Source organism: Schistosoma haematobium, chromosome 4 (assembly GCF_000699445.3).
Source record: "Schistosoma haematobium chromosome 4, whole genome shotgun sequence".
Classification (NCBI taxonomy): Eukaryota; Metazoa; Platyhelminthes; class Trematoda; order Strigeidida; family Schistosomatidae; genus Schistosoma; species Schistosoma haematobium.
The window spans coordinates 8,284,643-8,305,527 of NC_067199.1; the positions used below are offsets into that span (position 1 = coordinate 8,284,643).

Genomic DNA, 20,885 nt, shown 5'->3' on the forward strand with positions numbered 1-20,885 from the left:
TAACATCATAAACTGGACTTCTGTGCTCAAGGATAAACGATGGTAAATAAACAACCAAACTAAATTAAAACAAGTATAATTAGTACAAAAGAAATAATGCGAACTACTCTGTCTCTTCCCAAGTTTAAAGAAACAATCCTTTTAGTATAACTACAAACACCAGTAAAACCTTTACAGTCACATTTAAGAAAATCTACCTCGAAACATTTTTTAATAGTTGAAGTTAGGCATTAACACCGTTGGATGTCAGCTCAGTGGTCTCAAGTTAAAGAATTCGCGCGCAAGACCGAACTTCTTGGTTTAGAATCCCGCCAGATGGGATCACGGATGCTCACTGCTGATGAGTCTCATACTAAGATGAAACGGCCGTCTAGTGATTCTAGGTTTTCCGACGGTGTTCTAACTTTAATCGACTCATGAATTCAACCATCAAAATTACTATAATGTCCACAAAACCCCTTCTAATAATAATCATCTGCTCACTAGTGACTGACTTCAAGAGGCATTTTATGGAGTTCCAGTGAGAAGCAGTGACCATTGGAGTTCGACCAGGTCAGCTCACTGAAGACAATGATGGATGTGTCTCTCAATTTCGTGGATTGGTTGAAGTTAGACATTAACATCATTGGATGCCAGCTCAGTGGTCTAATGGTTAAGCGCTCGAGCGCGAGAACAGTAGGTCCTGGGTTCAAATCTTACAGGTCGGGATCGTGGATACGCGTCACTGTGGAGTCTCACAGTCGGACGAAACGACCGTCCAGTAGTTCCAGGTTTTCTCTAAGGACTTAGCTTTAATTGGCTCATGATCTCAACTATTAAAACTATCATAATATCCACAAAACCCCTTCTGATATTAAAATTACTTCAATCTCTACAAAACATCGCTTCGAAAAATTTTTTTTATCAAATCGACTTTTTGTATATGCATCGATACATATTTAGATAATAAATTGTCTGTATTGAATAAGCTATCTCGACTAGTTATTTATTTACTTATTTTAACAAACAGACATTGGTACACGAAGGCACCAAATACATACGCGCCACACCGATCTCATTTGATATATCTGAGGGCTGTGACACTGCCCGGGTGCCCAAACCGAACAAGGTGGTTATCTTAGGGGGCCACACTTGGAGCCTTCAACCTGAAGGTCTGATCCATAAGGCAGTGGAGCATCGTAAGGAAATACAGTCACATGGTAGCCGGTGACCAACGATTGGTTCATATGCCATTTGTTCCCTTAGGTTACTGGAGCCCATGTGCACCATTGATTTGGAATTAGGGTTTTCCAACTTCCCTAGGCGGACTCTCCATGCCCACCAACCCGGTTAAAGCGCCAGATATTCGCTTTTCGTCCTCTGAATTTTGTAAACAACACTCCTGGTAGGAGAAGACAGTGAATAGGACTTTCCTGGCAGAGGCTATATATGCGCGACCATGTGAGAGCATTTCGAGTGGAAGAGCGGACTCTCCTCACCTTCGGCCGTACCAGGGCATTTGGGGGCTATCTCTACTAAACCTTACAAATAGATGGTTATTTAATAGAACTGACTACACAGAAATTCAATTTCTTTCTATAGAACAACGACAATTAATTAAACAACTCTTGATCATATTTAATTATTCGTTCTATTATTTCTTAAATTTAACTTAATGAAGTTAGATCTGAGTTGAATGATAATTTTTGATGGAGTTTTGTTCTCTGAGCTGGATGGTTTGGTCGTGTTTGAAATTCGAACACTTCACTTCTATCTGAAGTTTGTGCTGATGATGTCGTTCAGAAGAACGATGAAAGCTCCACGATCAAAGCATCCAGCTCAGAGAACAAAACTCCATCAAAATCATCCACCTGAGCTACAAATCTTCACCATCTTTGAATGACAAGTTACATAAAACCATGATTTTGTTCAGTTTTGGATATCGTAATTTATATTTCCTTATAATCAACTTAAGTCTTAATAATTGTTTATATTGAAATATTCAAATTATAACTTTTGTATTGTTATTCTATCATATTAATATTGTTATTGTATAATGAAGCACACTTTCAATGTTCATTCGATTAACTAATCATTTGATAACATATAAATGTGTGTTAGATCGTTAAGAGTAATCGAAGTTTACGAATGTAGGTTATTTACATCATCGAAAGTCATCAATTGAAAAATGTAAAGTAGAATATCCTCTAATATTCTTATTAAAAGGCCATTAACAATAAGCAATATGTACATTATACGTATCGCAATGATGAATTCACTAACACTATAAATGTACATACTTGTGACTAGCCTTAGGGATTGATTTTCGGATTTATCATAAAAATATATTAGCCGGTGGAATTCCCCTATAACAAGTATGAGATAAGTGTCATCACTGGGAATAAACAATAGTCCTATAATACGGCGTATGGATTAGAGTTAGAAATTTAAACTACTGGATACTAAAATAGGAGTTCAAATTTTAACGACTAAGAGTACAGAGCTGAATCTACGATGAGATCATGGATGTACACTGTCAAAGTGTTCCATACTAAAAGTAAATAGATTTTTCAGTATTATCTGACTGTTAATGGTTGTCTAATCACTTAGTCCATCACGTGAAACTTCGAATTTAATAATTTCCATAGCACGAAAAAATCGTCTTCACTTATGTAGATAAGAGAAATATGTAATTGTTCAATCCTAAAAGTGGTAGTACATTTGAATGGATAAAAAGGAATCCGCTGAATTACCATAAAACCTCTTAATACTTGAAATCAATTATATAAGTCAAAAAATGTATCATGACTTACCAACGATTGTCGCAAAAATGAATACACCAATGAGGTATGACACAATTGTAAATGTAAGCCTAAATTTGAGATGAAAATAAAAGGTAATTTGGAGAATCAGTTTTCTATTCATTACTGATATATATATATATATATATATATATATATATATATATATATATATATATATATATATATATGCTTACAAATAAAATGCAATGGGATATATTACGTGCTAAATCAGTACGACAATAGCTTCAAGTACCTTTTACATTTTAAGTAAACTATTAACCTTATAAATTACCACTAGAAACAGAAAGCCCGATAGAATACAGTTTAGAATTCTGTAAAAGCGAAACAAAATTGTAAACAATATGCTAAAGCATGGTTTCCAAAAATGCCCTTACAAGTATATGTATGACCAGATTGTTCGAATTGTATAGCTCAAACACATTACATTTTTCAGATCAACTACGTCTTCTAATTGCCCTATCGAAATTTATAAAAGGGACTAATTGCTTTAGAGATATTCATTTATTAAAGTGTGAATATTTGTAGGTTGAATGTAAGAATGGTTTAAAGTAAAAAGTGAGAGGATAGAAACACAGTTATTAAGAAATGAGATATTAATGTTATAATTATGTAACTCTTAGAACTAAATTGACTGAGTTCAGATCAGATCAGAAGTAAGGATTAATAATCAGTGTCATATGAGGAAAATTTTTTAACCACGTCAAAGGAGAATTGATAGCTTCAATAACTTTTAGACATCAAAACTATGACTACTGTCAGGTAGATAGAAGGCAATCACACTGCCAAAAAATGAGTCTTCCTCGTAGTCTAGGTTTTTGTGGAATATGCTTAGAAAAGCAAACATTAATCGTCCTTGCTTTTCTTTCAATGTGCGTGCTTTGGGATGTTCATATAAACTGGTAAACACAATTGGAACAAAACAGCTTCCTAATTTTCAATGGTTATCTAACCAACGTAAGACGTGTTACAAACTATGGAACAATTCAGAATATGTGTTGGAAGAAAGCAAATATTTTGTCTATAAGTCATACAAAATGAATTTCTTGTTTCAAATGAAACTGATTAGAGTGTTTCACAGATAAAACAAATTTTTCCAAACTACCATAGATAGAAAGTTTGAAAATTACTTCCATTAACCCAATTCATTCTACAAGACTACTTAGCCAGGTGAAATATCAAACAGGAATACATCATTTATACCTTTAACTTTTCCAGTTCCTCCGAAGGTTTTCATGGTTAAACTTCTAAAACTCGATTCTCAAATTTAAGACATATATACTTTTATAGGCAAAGATGGATAGTGTCTAGAAGTGAAGTCCAGGATGCGCGTTTCGTCCTATTTCAGACTCGTCAGCTGGATGTACCAACATCTCAGAGTTGATGTTCACTCTCGGACTCGAATTTAGTACTATTCGCTTTAAATGCTATTGCGTTATCCACTTAGCTAATGAGTCCTGATAGCCACTTTCTTGTGCGACTGAGTGAAGTTTCAATTCACTTGAATCTTTCCATTGATGTTTAGGATCATTTATAATGCTTGTAAATCAAGAAAATATCGAGGCAATACGCCAGTTTGCACACATACTAGTAAGAGACTGATCAATTGCGGTGTTAATCATCCATGGGAAGATTCAAGTAAACAATACCAAGTGGATTTAAAAATATACTTTTTACTAGTATAGGGGTTGTGCAGATTATTAAGTTTTTGATTGAGATCATGAACCGATTGGTGTTAGAGCACCATTGAAAACCTGGAAGCACTGGACGGCCTTTTCGTCCTATTGTGGGACTCCTCATCAGTGTGCATCCACGATCCCGCTCGCAGGATTCGAACCCAGGGCCTTCGGTCTCGTATGTACCGTATAGCGGATAACTAATTATTATATTTTATTATTACTCTTTAATACTGTATAGTAACACGTTCTGCCGAAATCAAACATTTAATAAGATAACTGCAAACAATATAAATATTTCGAAACAGACAAAGAAAAACAAGAAAACATCTAACAGTTGAGTCTGGAAATTTCATGATATCACACTAGATCAAATCAATCATCTTTAAGTCAATTGGTGAACACAATATCATTGATCCAAAGACTCTTAAATGCCTTTTTTTCTATTTTTGATTACAGTGACTTCTTTATACAATGTCATGTATGCCTCATTACTGTTTTAATCTATTCAACAAATAACTTCTCTTCAATAAAACATCGAGAAAATCTACCTGGCAAACTAACCATGCAAAGTATATGTTTTAGAAACTTTTATATGTTTTGATGAAAACATGCAAAATAAACAAATTAACCTGATTATATTAATATTGGCTTCTTGTTTTAAAAAAAATAGATAAATAAAAACATGAGTGATAGTTGCTGAGCACAATTGATTGATCACTGGGTGATGATCAATGTCATGCTTGTCTAGTCCTTATTAGTGCAGATCGAATTCTATCGATCATGTTGCAATGTGGCCACCAGTCTAGGTGACTCAACGTTGCGGGCACTATATACTGAGATTTAGATGGTGGTTGCAGGTGGTTACTGAGTAATTTTATCTAAGTTAAAAGTAAGACAGGAAGTAGATCATATTTCTTCTCTTTCTTTTTTTTACGAAAAAAGTATTCAATATAAATAACGTCAGTTGCTATAATGAAATTAATGGTTGTATAATTGATTATTAATCCAATGATACTTGTTAAATGTTATCGGCTTGCCATATAAAACTTTCATAATATTGAATATCAATATTTGTTAATATTAATAATTAGATTTCTTTTTGTAAACATTCTGTAAACTTTAAAGAAAAGTTATTTGATTCACTAATCAAAATCACTCAAAAATCATTAAACTACACGAAAGTAGAAAGTAGCTGTTGTTTTGTTCTAAGTTATAACTATGTAGTAATAAATCACTGAACTTGTATCTCGCAGAGATCTTAATATTTGTTATACCGGTGAGATATTACGTAATAGTTTACATATTTTAATCTTCAGTCATTTTATCAGTGACTCGATGTTAATTTGATTGTAATGAAATAGAATTGTCTGAGTTAAATGGTTTAATCATAAAGCTTTCATTGTATAAACATTTAGTTTGATATTGTTCCTAATTAACCTGATAGAATAAGTGTCAGCAACAATCAGTTAGCTCCAAGGTTAACGGAAATATGGTGTTAGCCAACTGTGAAAAAGATTCTCATAACTCACTTCTATCTGTTTATCTATGCTGATGATACTATCTACGAAGAAAATGAAAGCCTCACAATTAAATCATTTATTCCATTCAAAACAACTATTTTATCAATATTATCCCTTACTGATCATAAATACTCATTGTCCCGAATTGAAAAGGTCTATTTATTTTGTAAATATTAATGCAGTATTAGTTGTTATATTCACTAAACTAACAACTTTACTAAAGAGTAAATTTTGATGGTTTTGTTATTTTCTCAATTTTCTTGTATTCAATGCAGCAAGTTCATTTAGATAAGTTCCTCTTTAACAATAATGTTATAAAAGATATATGACAGTGACTTAAATCACACTGTTTGACGAGATGGGATAAACTATATTTAGATGACGAAAATATCCTTAAAGTTACAGATTATTTGATAAAATTTAGAAAATCTAGATCAATAGTTTCTAGATAATAGAATTAAGAATAATTACCAAATCACGTCTGATGACGTCTTAGTGGTCTAAAGGTTGGATATTCGCGTATGAAACTAAAGGTCCTGGGTTCAAATACTCCTGTCAACGACACCTGGATCACAAATTAAATCAATATTATTAGAAGGGGTTTTGTGGAGATTGTAATTTTAATAATTGAAATCGTGAGTCAATTGAAGCTATATCACCATGGAAACCCTGGAAGTACTGGACGGCCGTTTCGTTCTATTGTGGGACTCCTCAGCAATACGCATCTATGACTTCGCCTCGCGAGATTCGAACGTTGGGCCTAATAGTCTCGCGCGCGAGCGCTTGATCACTAGACCACTGAGCTGGTATTCAACAGTGTTAATGTCTAACTTCAACTAATCCACGAAATTGAGCGACACATCCACCATTGTTATCAATGAGTTACTATCTCATAACAGACCTGGTTGAAATGCACTGGTCACTGCTTCTCACTATAACTCCAGAAAATACCTCTTGAAGTCAGTCACTAGTGAGCAGATGATTGTTATTAGAAGGGGTTTATTAACAACCAGAATCTGAAATATTTGTTATTATCTATTGTTTTTAGATTTAACCTAAAAAGTTTTCTATGTTGTTACGTAATGTAAATAACTTTTAAAGAGAAACTATAATACAGTAATTTGAAATCTATTTTCATAATAATCATTCAAGAACTATCTTATATTAAATGGAAATATTTTAGGTAGATATTTATTATTTTACATTATTGATGTTGTACATTAGATAAATGACTATTTTCAAAGGAATTCAAAGATAACTTCAAGTAGTTTTACTAAATAAAGAACGTTTAGAAACTAGGCACTACTTATTATTGTACCGAATTTACATTCAATCAATTCGATACATTAAAAGATTATTATCACTAGAAATTGGTGATGATCCACGCTTCTGTCGGTTAGTTGTATTCATGGGTAAATAGATATACAACCAAGACATTAATGAATAATTTATCTAGAGTACAATTACAAAAAATACTTTCGGTTTATACTTTTCATTTGATTGAGATCATGAACCGATTGATGTTAGACCATCTTTGGAAACCTAGAAGCACTGGACGACCGTTTCGTCCTATTGTGGGACTCCTCAGCAGTGCGCATTCACGACCCCGCACCCTGCGAGATTCGAACCCAAGGCTTATCAGTCTCGCGCACGAACGCTTAACCTACTGGACCACTGAGCCAGCATCCAATGGTGATAGTTTCTAACATCAACCAATCCACGAAATTGCGCGACCATCTTCCCTTTGATTGAAATCTGTTAATCAAGAGATGTAAAGTTATAGCTAATAAAACTGATCAATGATAATATGTTTCTTGAATAATGTTGATGATGAAAGCTAGCAGATACAATACAACTTCAAGCTTTATGATGATAAATATATCTGTTTATCTCATGATACTTTTCAAAAGATAGTATTCTCTAAACAATAAAACCTAAAATGTACTTAAGGTTAATACATCTAAAATCAGCTTTTTTGTCATAAGTGTTGATCAAATTTGTTTGTTAAAATGGGATGGCAATAATCATTTTTCATGAATGTTTTGTTGCTTCTCTTACATAACTAATAATTACCATGTGCTCACTAGTGACTAGCTTAGTGAGAAAATTCTCAGAGTTCTGGTGAGAAGCCGTGACCAGTGGAGCTAATCCATGTCGGGTAGAAACAAGTGTCTACTTCAGTACAATTGGAGATGGTCGCGCAATTTAGTGGATTGGTTGAGGCAAGACATTAACACCGTTGGATGCCGGCTCAGTGGTCTAGTTGGTTAAGCGCCTGACGCGAGACTAGTAAGTCCTGGGTTCGAATGTCGCGGCGTGCGGGATCGTGGATGCGCACTGCTGAGGAGTCCCATACTAGGACGAAACGGACATCCAGTGCTTCCAGGTTTTCCATGGTGGTCTAACTTCAATTGACTTATGACTTCAATCAAAAACATAACTTATTGTTTATCAGCATTTGATTTCACCTCTTCATCTCATCATTTCTTTGATATGATTTTATAAAACTTTAAATAGAAAAATACTTTACTTACTCAATACTCTGCACTTTGTAAAGTTAAAAACAAAACAGATTTTTTGTAAAAAAAACAATGCGATTACGTAGCATTTTTATCATGTTGTCAGCAGAAGAAACAACACCCTTGGTGTTTTAATTACAAATAAATATAATATATAAAGATAGATAATCTTCAGTAGCTTTTTTAAATTGTTCGATGTTTGTTATTAAATAGTTCTAAAAATTCTTCTCTTCTAATTCTCTGATCGACAATAATGAAAGTGTCATCAACGTAAAGTACAGTAAAAGTCAAGCTTATTAATAACATTTAACTGAAACTATTGACTTTGTGTGCCAACAACGACTTGAAAAAAAAATAAATCAATATTGGAATTGCTGAGGTTAGTCTTAAAGAATTACCTTTGAAGTGTACAATGACTATTCATTTTGTCTTTAATAACACATTATAGACAAATTGATGATATAGTGATGGGTTCAGCTCTAGGTCCTGTCTATGCAGATATTTTTCTCGCGAAACTAGAAAATAGACCTCTCAAAGATATTATCGATAAACTTGACTTTTACTGTACGTTACGTTGATGACACTTTCATTATTGTCGATCAGAACATTTGAAAAGAAGAACTACTAGAGTTTCTTTATATGATTACTTATACATAACGTTAACATTAAATACACTTTTATTGACTGGAAGTCACTTGACGTTACTGTTAGTATACTAAACTCTGAAACTGCACTTAAACAGTTAAATATATGGTTTAAACATTCTTAATAAAACAATCAATTAAAGAACAACCGTATTGGGATTAAAGATCTTGTATTATAAACTCATCATTCTTAGACTAAGTAACTGTGCTTACCTACCTCTTTGTAGGTTTAGAGAAGCCAGGCTCTTCAGCTCCTTTGTTGTATTCTAACTTCATTAATTCATTTAATCACTAACCACCGAATAGTTAGTAGTCGGTCATAAAAAATACGGGATCATATTTATTTGCCTTTTTCTCTAACCTTACTGTTATAACAACTCTCCCTGAAACTCCTAATCCAATTCAAACAGGAGATTTTTGGCATTTCTTCATCTCGCCGTTGAAATATTATGACTTAACTGAGAATATTTCAAGTCCTTTTTATGCGTTAACACATGTAATTATTGGATAATTTATGTACTTACCTAAAATGTTATCTGTTGTATCACATATCTACTACTGATTATTTAGTTGTAATTAAAAAACCTGAATTACATTCACAATCATTTGTGAATGATGATAATATAATACCCAACTGAATGCAATATATAAATGTGCCTGTCTATTCTAAGACTGATTCCTTTGAAAAAGAACCTTTTCACTGAATGTTGTATTTTTCATTCTCCGAATTTTCAAAAAAGTATGTCGTGGCTATAAGATTCTTATTTTAAAATATCACCTTTGGATACGTATTACATCATTTTATCTTTTATTAGATAATCTGTATGTAAGAATGATTAATGGCAATCTAGATTTTGAGATAGTTTGTTGGTCATAGCATGTATATGTTTGCCTCAGCTTTTTATTAGTTCAAAGATATTCTATTGTGGTGTGTGGTACTTATATTGATATATGTAGTAGATGATGTAAGTCGTGAACAGATGGTCTGGCAGCAGAGAGACAACAGGATCGAACAGTAAAGAATGGAAACAGGATGCGATTTGTATGAAAATGCAAGAACAATGGAGTCTGAATCATTTTGAGACAATTGATGGACATTTTGCAAATTAAATATTTACTTTATAATTGTTAGATTTTATTAAGAAGTCCTGTAAATACATTCGATTGTCCTCACTGGTGTTCTTGTTCACTACACTATCATTAATTCCCTACTGTCAACTTGTCCCCTGTATCTGAAACTGCATACCTGGTCATTTATTTTTGTAATGCAAACAATAAATTGTTCAAATAAACTGGTATAAGATCATTAACAAAAATTATAACTACAGTTCATATTGCTAGCTGTATTTATTTAGATGACTATTGACAACTAGAAGCACTAAACAGTAACTTTGTCCTAGTTTACTACTTCTCATCGCTTAGGATCAAGCAATGAGTTTTTCGGTTTTTTGTTAAAAGAACGCATTATCTATGGTTTACTAAGTTGAAATAGAATGCTCTAGTTAGTTCGCAATCTAACTAAATCGTCACTCATCGTCATCAGTAATAATTATTTTACTCCCGATACAGATGAATTCAACTGCTCACAACTTCACACTAGAACCTTATAACTTACCAGTAAGCAACTCCTGTAGAGCTCCATATTAGGACAAAACAATTGTCTAGCACTAATTCCCTTTCAATTTATCATCAAGCCAAATTTAGTTAATGGTGTTATCCATCTTTAAATCAAAGTCTCTACAAACTCCCCTTAGTTGTAATAAAAATAATAAGTAAACAATGAAGTTACGTTTCTCTTCTTTCAATCGATATTATGTCAAAACTGACAACTTAAACGATAAAATACATTGATATTCTTTTTTCTTGAATTAAAAACAAAAAACTCAAGTAGATATAAACCAATATTCTATCCAAAACAACCTTTCCTTCTTTCTACATACAACGACACATACAGTCAATATTAAACACAACATTTACTATTTTATAGTATTATTGTTACATTTCATTCACTGTTTATTCAGTTTGTTAATTTTTTTATCACCTTAATCTACACCTTCCCCATCCCCTTCCAAAAAAACACACACAAAAGAGTGAATAAACAACAGGGACAAATGTAGTGGGAAGGCAAAAGATATATATAAGTATACAAATTGACACTCGTGCATTTAACTACTGATTAACCAAAATAAAATTCAAACGAAATTCAATCATTCATTAGTTAAAAATAAATTTTTCGTGCAAACTATACATAGTACTTATATTCACACAGATATACAACATTCATATATATATACATATTTAAGTAGTGTATATATTAAAAATACAACATAATACTAAAACATGCAGTATCTATGCAAATGAGTAATTAAAATAGTTTTCTTTTTATTTCTAAATTTATCATACCATAAATTGGAAACAGAACCATTTTCTCCACGGATGCTGTAGTAAGATGAAAAGTAAATTTTTTAAAGAATATATATATATATATATATATACATACATATAAGGATAATACTGTGTATAGAAATTTAATTTATTCAAAGTTAAACGATGGTGGAGAAGATTTGTATCTCAGTCGGATAATTTTGATAGAATTCTATTCTTTGAGCTGGATAGTCTTTCTTTTGATTGTGGAGCTTTCATCGTTTGCAGTTTTTTTTCTTATTCTGTATTTTCTTTTCTACTAAGTACTTAATTGTAGATAATTTTCCTCATTATGGTAATATGATGGAAAATGTTTATCATTTCTTTTTTTCTTTATTAGTGAATTCGTAAAAATAATTTGACTAATGAGAGAATTCTAATGAAAATTATTTATAAATGAAATAGAATACAATCATTAGAGTAATTGATCAACAATCAGTGGGATATCAGTAGGGGTTTTTGGAGATTTTAGAAATTTCACAGATTGAAATCAAGAGTCAATTGAAGCTAGACCACCATTGAAAACCTGGAAGCACTGGATGGCCGTTTCGTCCTAGTATGGGACTCCAGCAGTGCGCATCCACGATCCCGCACCCCGCGAGATTCGAACCCAGGACCTATCAGTTTCGCGCCAGGCGCTTAGTTATGTTGTATTTTATTTTTATTTCGAATGGTAATTTATTTGAGAAACTAGTGTGTGTGTGTGTGTGAAAGTCATAAAATAAAATACTTGTAAAGTATTGATGATGAAGTATTGATGAATAAAAGTATGTGGATTATACTTGAAATGGAATGATTTTACAAAGGGAATGAATTACGATTGAAAACGTACACTCTAAATTTATTTTGACGTAAAAGATCTAAAACCCTTCGATCTTATTTTAGGACCTATTGAATATGCTTTAGCTTCTGATCAGTTTTATGAAAAAGAAAATAAGATGAAGAAAGCACTTCATAAATACCTATATTTAGATACCGGCTATAATATATTTTTCAAGCACTCCATTAACCTTGTCTTTGTTAATTTAATCATCTCCACATTGTCCTAATGCCATTCCCAATATGATTATTTTGTGTTTTGCCAGCGGAAAGAAATTGCCGGAGGATTTATCTAGCTAGTAAGTACGTTGATCAACTTACCGCTCAGGTATTCATATACAATCAATACTGAACACCCAATTATATTATCTCAACGCAATTCATTTGATATGACAGATATCTGTTTTTCGTTCGTAGTTCGCTTTACACCGGTTGCTCTCGATGTTCTTCTAGAATTAATTAGCTTGGCTATTTAATAACTAACAATTTTAGTCATCATAAAATAAACTATCATTCACTAATCCCATATCATTTCTACACACACATTGCTAATTACCCAGTGGCCATTTTAAAGAAAACAAGCGGAAAAAAACTAATAATACTTATTACAGGTATAAACCTAATCATCGATGCAAATTATCTTTGAATAAAATAAGCTATTTCATGAGTTTTTGACATTTTTTTAGACAGGTTATTCGATCCAAAGGTAAACGAATATATATTTCCTTCTTTCAATTATATAACTCCGCCTGTAGCTCTTCTAGAGTTACTGCCGGTCCCAAGCCCGGGTAAAGCAGGAGGGTTGGGCATGGTATTAGCGACCCCATCCCGTAGAAAACTAACTCGCTAAAAACGCTTACCAGAAAAAATAATTCAAACTATCTAAACTCTACCCTGGGAGTTAGAAGGTTTCCATTCAGAAGAACTATGACGCCTCATGATGAAAGTCGAGTTCCTTCGGAAGCCACAATGCTGATGCCCCTCCTAACAACAACAGCAACAATTTTTATAGGCACATGGAACCTCCGGACAATGTGAGAGACCGGGAAGGCCAGCCAAATAGCAACAGAAATGAGGAGATACAACTTGGCAGTACTGGGAATCAGCGAAACCCATTGGACCCGAGCTGGACAGAAAAGGCTAGCTACGGGAGAGATGCTACTATACTCCGGTCACGAAAAGGAAAATGCTCCACACACTCAGGGAGTTGCTTTCATGCTGTCCAAAGCAGCACGAAGTGCACTTGTAGCATTGGAATCTCACGGATCCAGAATCATCAAAGCATCATTCAAAACAAAGAAGGAGTGGATCACAATGAATACTATCCAATGTTATGCACCCACCAATGATAGCAACGATGACATTAACGATCAATTTTATGAGAGGCTGCAATCAATCATAGAGAAGTGCTCAAGAAACGACCTCAACATTCTGATGCCAAAGTCGGAATAGACAACATCAGATATGAAGATATCATGGAAGAACATGGACAGAGAGAGAGGGAAACGGAAATGGGGAAAGATTTGCAAATCTATGTGCATTCAACAAATTGGTCATAGAAGGCACAGTATTCCCACACAAACGCATACACAAAGCTAAATGGATCTCACCGGACCACACCACAGAGAACCAGATAAATCATATTTGCATCAATAAAAAATCCGAAGGATAATGGAAGATGTAAGAATCAGGAGCGGAGCTGACATAGCTTCAGATCACCACCTGGTTGTGGACAATTTAAAACTGAAGCTAAAAAAGAACTAGACGACTGGACAAACAGCACCACAAAGGTTCAATACAGCCTTCCTTCGAGATACTAACAAAATCAACGAATTCAAGATAGCTCTCAACAACAGGTTCCAAGCCTTACAAGATCTACTGAAGGAATAAGAAACTACTATGGAGGACAACTGGGAAAGTATCAAAGAAGCATTAACTTCAACGTGCTAAGAGGTTCATAAAGAATGGGTCTCTATAGAAACACTGGACAAGACCAAAGAAAGGAAGAACAAGAAGACAGCGATTAACAACAGCCGAACACGAGCAGAGAAAGTCCAAGCACAAGCTGAGCACATAGGAGCGAACAAGCAAGTGAAGAAGAGCATTAGAGCCGACAAGCAGAACTACGTGGAAGAACTAGCAACGACGGCAAAAAAAGCTGCAAAGGAAAAAAAATATGAAACAGCATTACGATACAACGAAGAAACTAGCACAAAAATATAGTAAACTAGAGAGACCGGTCAAGGACAAAGAAGGCAGGCCAATCACTGAACTTCAACAACAGTGGAACAGACGGGTAGAGTACTTCGAGGAACTCCTGAATAGGCTGGATAGGACATACATTACGCAAATCATCAAACTGCACCACGAGACAAGCCCCGACTTGGAATCGTGAAGGGAAGCGGAAAAGAGGAAGGTCAAAGAACACATTACGTCGGGAAATAGAAGCAGACATGAAAAGGGTGATTAACAACTGGAAAAAGCTGGAAAGGATTGCTTGGGACAGGGTTGGATGGCGAATACTGGTGAGCGGCCTATGCTCCTTCTTGACGAGTAATAGACGTAATTATGTAAATACATTTCGAACTTCAGATAAGATCTATTCAGTCTCATCAAAGTTTCCTGTTTCACTTCTGTAATATTCATTAACAAAATATATTGATTAAATTTATGAAATAAATCTAAATATCAAAACTTAATTAATATAACTAAGATCAGAAATTGCCTTTCTAACAGTCTAAAACTAATTAATTAAACAATCATACAAAAACTTCATATTGTCTTTGATTGAAAATTAATCAATTCATTATTGTTAATTAACAATAAATATTACCAAAGTGATCAATCAATTCTATTGATATTTATATTGATATTTCATAATCTTGATCATTTTAATATAAAATAAATCAATAAACAATACAAGGTATCCTATCAATGAAAAATATTATTGATTATTAATTAAAAATTATGTTAAATAAATTTGATTAAAAAAAGTATTAACCGTTTAATTTTATTTTTTTTTTTAAAATTCCATTGTGAAAAATAACGTCATCAAAATAGTTTCCATGTGATTTTTTGAAGAAGAAGAAGAAGGAGAAAAAACGCCAACTAATGTCATTCAATAGTTGTTAGTGTATTTGAATGGATACATGAATATAAGTGATTTACATGTATATTAACTATTTTTTATGTACAGTGTAAATGTTATTTTTAATATTCTACTAGTATTTATAAAGTGATAGATAATTGAACTTTATGTTAGTATAATAATTCATCAAAACTGTATTTGCCCAGGACAGAGTGGGTTGGAGAATGCTGATCGGCGGCCTATGCTCTATAAGGAGTAACAGGCGTAAGTAAGTAAGTAGGTAAATAAAACTGTATTTACGATAATCAAAATAATTAAAGCCAAGGTAACGATAACGATGAGACGTACTTCTTTTGTACGCATAGTTCTGGTTTAAGCTTCTGGATGGTAAGAGCTTCGGCTATTTTTAAGAGTTGGATACGAAGAAATCTGGGTAGATTTAAACAAATCATATAAACAACGCTAAAATCGAATTGTGAATCTGTAGAATGGTTACAGTCGATTAGGTGTTCAGGTATAGAACTCCCAACTGCTTTCCTTTATAGAACCAAGCTGGAATATTTTCCGGTATCCGAGTTGAAAGCGAGCGCTGGCTACGGCTAATGTATCTTGTTTCACAAGAGCAGGTGAACTGTTAGAACTGGTACAACTCGTATTCCTCAAGAAAACCTTGACGAAAAATGGTTACCCAGAAAGTTTTATAGAAAAGAATATGGACGAAAGTATTTACGACAATAAATCTAGTTGTTCCGTCCCGAAGAAAAACCTTTATATAAGTCTGGAATTTAAAGGTGATCGAACATCAGACGTAATCAAAAATCGTCTAACAACAAAGATTAGAAGAACATTTAACGCGGCTTAACTGCGAATAACCTTCACTAGTAGGGACTTATTTTCTGTATCCATAAAAGATAAGCTTCCGCTTCTGGTCGCCTCTATGTGCATCTATTCGTATTACATAATCTAGTATTATAAAACTGTATTTACCCACTTGCCAAAAACCTAAATCTTTGAATATGTCCTTCTAGTAAATCCATGGGTGCATATCATTATGAATTCCTAAAGTAGGACTTTTAAAAAAAATATCTACTGATTGCTAGTTTTCATCGATTCTCCAGGTGAGATTAATCTGTGATAAAAATCAACTTAGGAAAATTATCTTCTTCAATTTAAGTCATTTAGTCTCAATTGATAATCAGTTGACTTCTTTTAACAAATTTGATTATAGAATTGAGCAACTGACATCCCAAGATACAACCTTTAAGATCAAAGAACGCAATTCTTACAAATCATTATTCTGAGCTCTAAATCGTCAACGTTTTATAATCAACCCCGATTTTATAAATATAATATGTACTGAAGACTTAAATGAGTCTTTAAGTATCCTACATGTGGCCAATTAATTGTAAATTTTCTGACGTTTCGTGACTCAGTGTAAGCCACTTCTTCAGAGATTTAGTTATTTATTCTCTGAAGAAGTGGCTTACACTGAGTCACGAAACGTCAGAAAAATTAATTTCTCTACTCATTGGGACATTACAAATATATTAATTTATTTATAACAACTTATTTAATGCTCAATTTATTCGAAATTATCAAGTTAAACCTTGGTAATGATACTTACAAACTCAGTAATTAATTATAGTTTAATAGGATTAACTTTCAACGACAAGATAACAAACTACACAACAAAATTGATAAGTTCACTAATAGAAATAGTAATTATTCTTTTATTACTAAAATCTTATTTCTGTTCAGCTATATAACATGACTGAATTTGGATTTTAGTCTAGTTATCTGTTAGGTTACCGAAGTAAATAATCACAATATTAATTTATTGATACATTTACTAGCCGACACAATTGCGTTGGATCAGTAAATGAACAATTAAATAATAGTCATCCAATAAAGAACGTAAAGGGGAAAATTATGTTCAATAAGAATGGACTGACTCTGATGATAGTGAACTAAAGGCTTTCGTTAGTATGATATATACTGTCCTAATTCATGTGCTTTGTATTCACAAAAATTTATAATTGATTTAAGAATAGAAAGTGGTTGTGCAGTACTGTAAATTAATTGAAGTCAAAAATGTGTACTAATGGACATAAACACAGTGAATCCAACAATTACGCATTTGTCACATGACTTGGAGTTCATGGATCTGATCCATTAATCGATTGTGGAGTCTAGAAAGAACAACTATCCAGTATTCACAGATTGTCAATTGTATCCAAGATGAAATCAATCTATGATAAATATTTTAAACATTTTTGAATGTAGCCATTACTAATTAACTAATGTACTTGAATGTAGTATACATTAAGTGAAGAACTGTTTAAAACTGGGAATCATTAAACATATATACGGTCACATTTAGATATTAACATAAAATAAAATACTGTATAGAACATATAATTTACTTGAATAGTATAAATATCGTCTTTATTAAATTTGGTTTTTTCTCTTGATATTGATTCAGTAAAGTCTTAAAAGCGGAAAATCTTCATTCTTTTTTTTAGATAATAATATACATTCCCAACCAGTTTATTTGTTAATTATCACAATGAGGTAAAACCATTTTTCTTTTTTAATTATAAGGAATTACCAAATGTTAGTAACATATAATTGATCATTATGTTACATTGTTATAGAAACCAGCCGATAATGTATTAATTAATTAGATTAAATTTATAGACAAATGGGAAACTGTTCATTCATAATGATTGTATAAATGTTATTTTATATATATATATATATATATATATATATATATATATATATATATATATATATATATATATATGTCAATTGTACACATTCTAAAAATTGCCTTTTTGAAATGGTGGGGAAGATGAATGATTTTAGTTGAGATTTGTTTTGTGAGCTAAATGGAACCAAACTACTAGTTATATTGATGTATTAATCTTTAAAACGGACAAAATCTTTCAATGGAGAGTATGATCTGATGCTAAGTAGTCAACGCTAAATAGTGAGAATCTATGACTTTAAATTTTTTGTTAGTTGGTGTTTGTCAGTAAACGATTTCTGCAATCCTTAGAGAATCGACGCCATTTGTTGTACTTGAATCTTTTACATTCTTGACCAACGTACTATGTTGGGATAAACGTAAAGTGAAATTAAACTTTGGAACGACCATATCTGAAATTATTGTTTATACTTTTATTGTATAATTAATAAATACTTACACTATTATATTCTCGTATTCCCCTACTTGTAAGTTCATGTTAGACGCAGAAATAATTGTATTGTCTTATCTTTCTGGAATTATGGTTTAATTATTATGGGCCTACCATTCAGTTCTCTTCCACTAATCGCTTAGTTTTGCTCACATTGTAAGTTCTCAATTCTGTTGATGTATGGTCAGGACTTTTCTCTATATTACTGTTTGTGTGATTCATAAATTCTAACTGTATAGTTAGAATTTATCTACTTGATGAGTTGTTCTCTATTCTAGCCATTAGACGAGTGAGGGTGGGAAACTGTATTATGGATTAGAAGTCATTTAATGTTACTCTTGGCTGTTGTTTCGATTTTAGCCTGTTATTGGTTACCCAAATTTCATTTCTACTAAGTAGATAATTTAAGGAGTTAATAAATATTTAGACTAGGTCAATACAACCGCCCTCCTGTCTTACGGTCCAATCTCACGGGCCCCAGATAACCAAACAAATAAATCTGACTATTCTCACAGAGAAAGTCCAAGCACAAGCTGAATACATAGAAGCAAACAAGCAAGTGAAGAGGAGCATTAGAGCCGACAGGAAGAAATACGTGGAAGAATTAGCAACGACGGCAGAAAAAGCTGCTAGAGAAGGAAATATGAAACATCTTCACGACACAACGAAGAAACTATCAGGGAAATACAGTAAACCAGAGAGGCCGGTCAAAGACAAAGAAGGCAAGCCAATCACTGAAATTCAACAACAGCGAAACAGATGGGTAGAATACTTCGAGGAACTCCTGAATAGGCCGGCTCCAATGAATCCACCGAACATCGAAGCAGCACACACAGATCTTCCTATAGATGTCAACCCACCAACGACGGAAGAAATTAGAATGGCCGTCAGACAAATCAAGAACGGGAAAGCAGCAGGACCCGACAACATACCAGCTGAAGCACTGAAATCAGACGTCGAAGTAACCACAAGCATGCTTTACCCTCTATTCAAAAAGATTTGGGAGGAGGAACAAGTGCCAATGGACTGGAAAGAAGGACACCTCATCAAGATTCCAAAGAAAGGAGATCTGAGCAAATGTGAAAACTACAGAGGCATTACACTACTGTCAATACCAGGGAAAGTCTTCAACAGGGTGTTGCTGAACCGGATGAAGGATGCAGTAGATGCCCAACTTCGAGATCAACAAGCTGGATTCCGTAAGGATCGGTCGTGCACAGACCAAATTGCAACACTACGGATCATCGTCGAACAATCAGTTGAGTGGAACTCGTCACTATACATCAACTTCATTGATTATGAAAAGGCATTCGACAGTGTAGATAGGAGGACATTATGGAAACTTCTTCGACACTACGGAGTTCCTGAGAAGATTGTCAATATTATCCGGAACTCATACGACGGACTACAGTGCAAAGTAGTGCATGGAGGACAGCTGACAGATGCATTCCAAGTAAGGACCGGAGTCAGACAAGGCTGTTTACTCTCTCCATTCCTCTTTCTTCTGGTGGTCGACTGGATTATGAAGACCTCGACATCTAAAGGAAAACACGGAATACAATGGACAGCTCAGAACCAATTAGACGATCTGGACCTCGCAGATGACCTAGCCCTCCTATCACGTACACGTGAACAGATTCAGATAAAGACAGCCAATGTAGCAGGAGTCTCTGCATCAGTAGGCCTCAGCATACACAAAGGGAAAACCAAGGTCCTCAAATTCAAAGCGGAGAACAGCAATCCAATCACCCTTGATGGCGAAACTCTGGAAGATGTAGAATCCTTCACATATCTGGGAAGCATCGTCGATAGACATGGAGGTTCAGATGCAGACGTAAAGGCGAGGATTGGCAAAGCAAGGGTCGCATTCCTACAATTGAAGAACATATGGAACTCAAGACAACTTTCAACCAATATCAAAGTGAGAATCTTCAATACGAACGTCAAGGCAGTTCTACTGTATGGAGCTGAAACTTGGAGAACTACAACAACCACAATCAAGAAAGTACAAGTATTTATAAATAGCTGTCTACGCAAGATACTCAACATCCATTGGCCGGATACCATCAGCAATAGCCTTCTGTGGGAGAGAACAAACCAACTACCAGCTGAAGAAGAAATTAGGAAAAGACGATGGAAATGGATAGGACATACATTACGCAAATCGTCAAACTGCATCACGAGGCAAGCT

At 33.7% G+C, this 20,885-nt stretch overlaps 1 protein-coding gene across 1 annotated transcript in view; it reads right to left on the reverse strand.

The window, feature by feature from the left end:
• The window catches only part of CNGA3_3 (Cyclic nucleotide-gated cation channel alpha-3), a 97,222-nt gene that overhangs the window by 60,908 nt on the left and 15,429 nt on the right, over positions 1-20,885 (reverse strand). Inside the window, exon 2 of the mRNA XM_051215561.1 lies at positions 2,793-2,851. Within this exon, the coding sequence (XP_051066094.1) occupies positions 2,793-2,851 (59 nt within the window). The remainder of the gene's footprint in view (positions 1-2,792; positions 2,852-20,885) is intronic.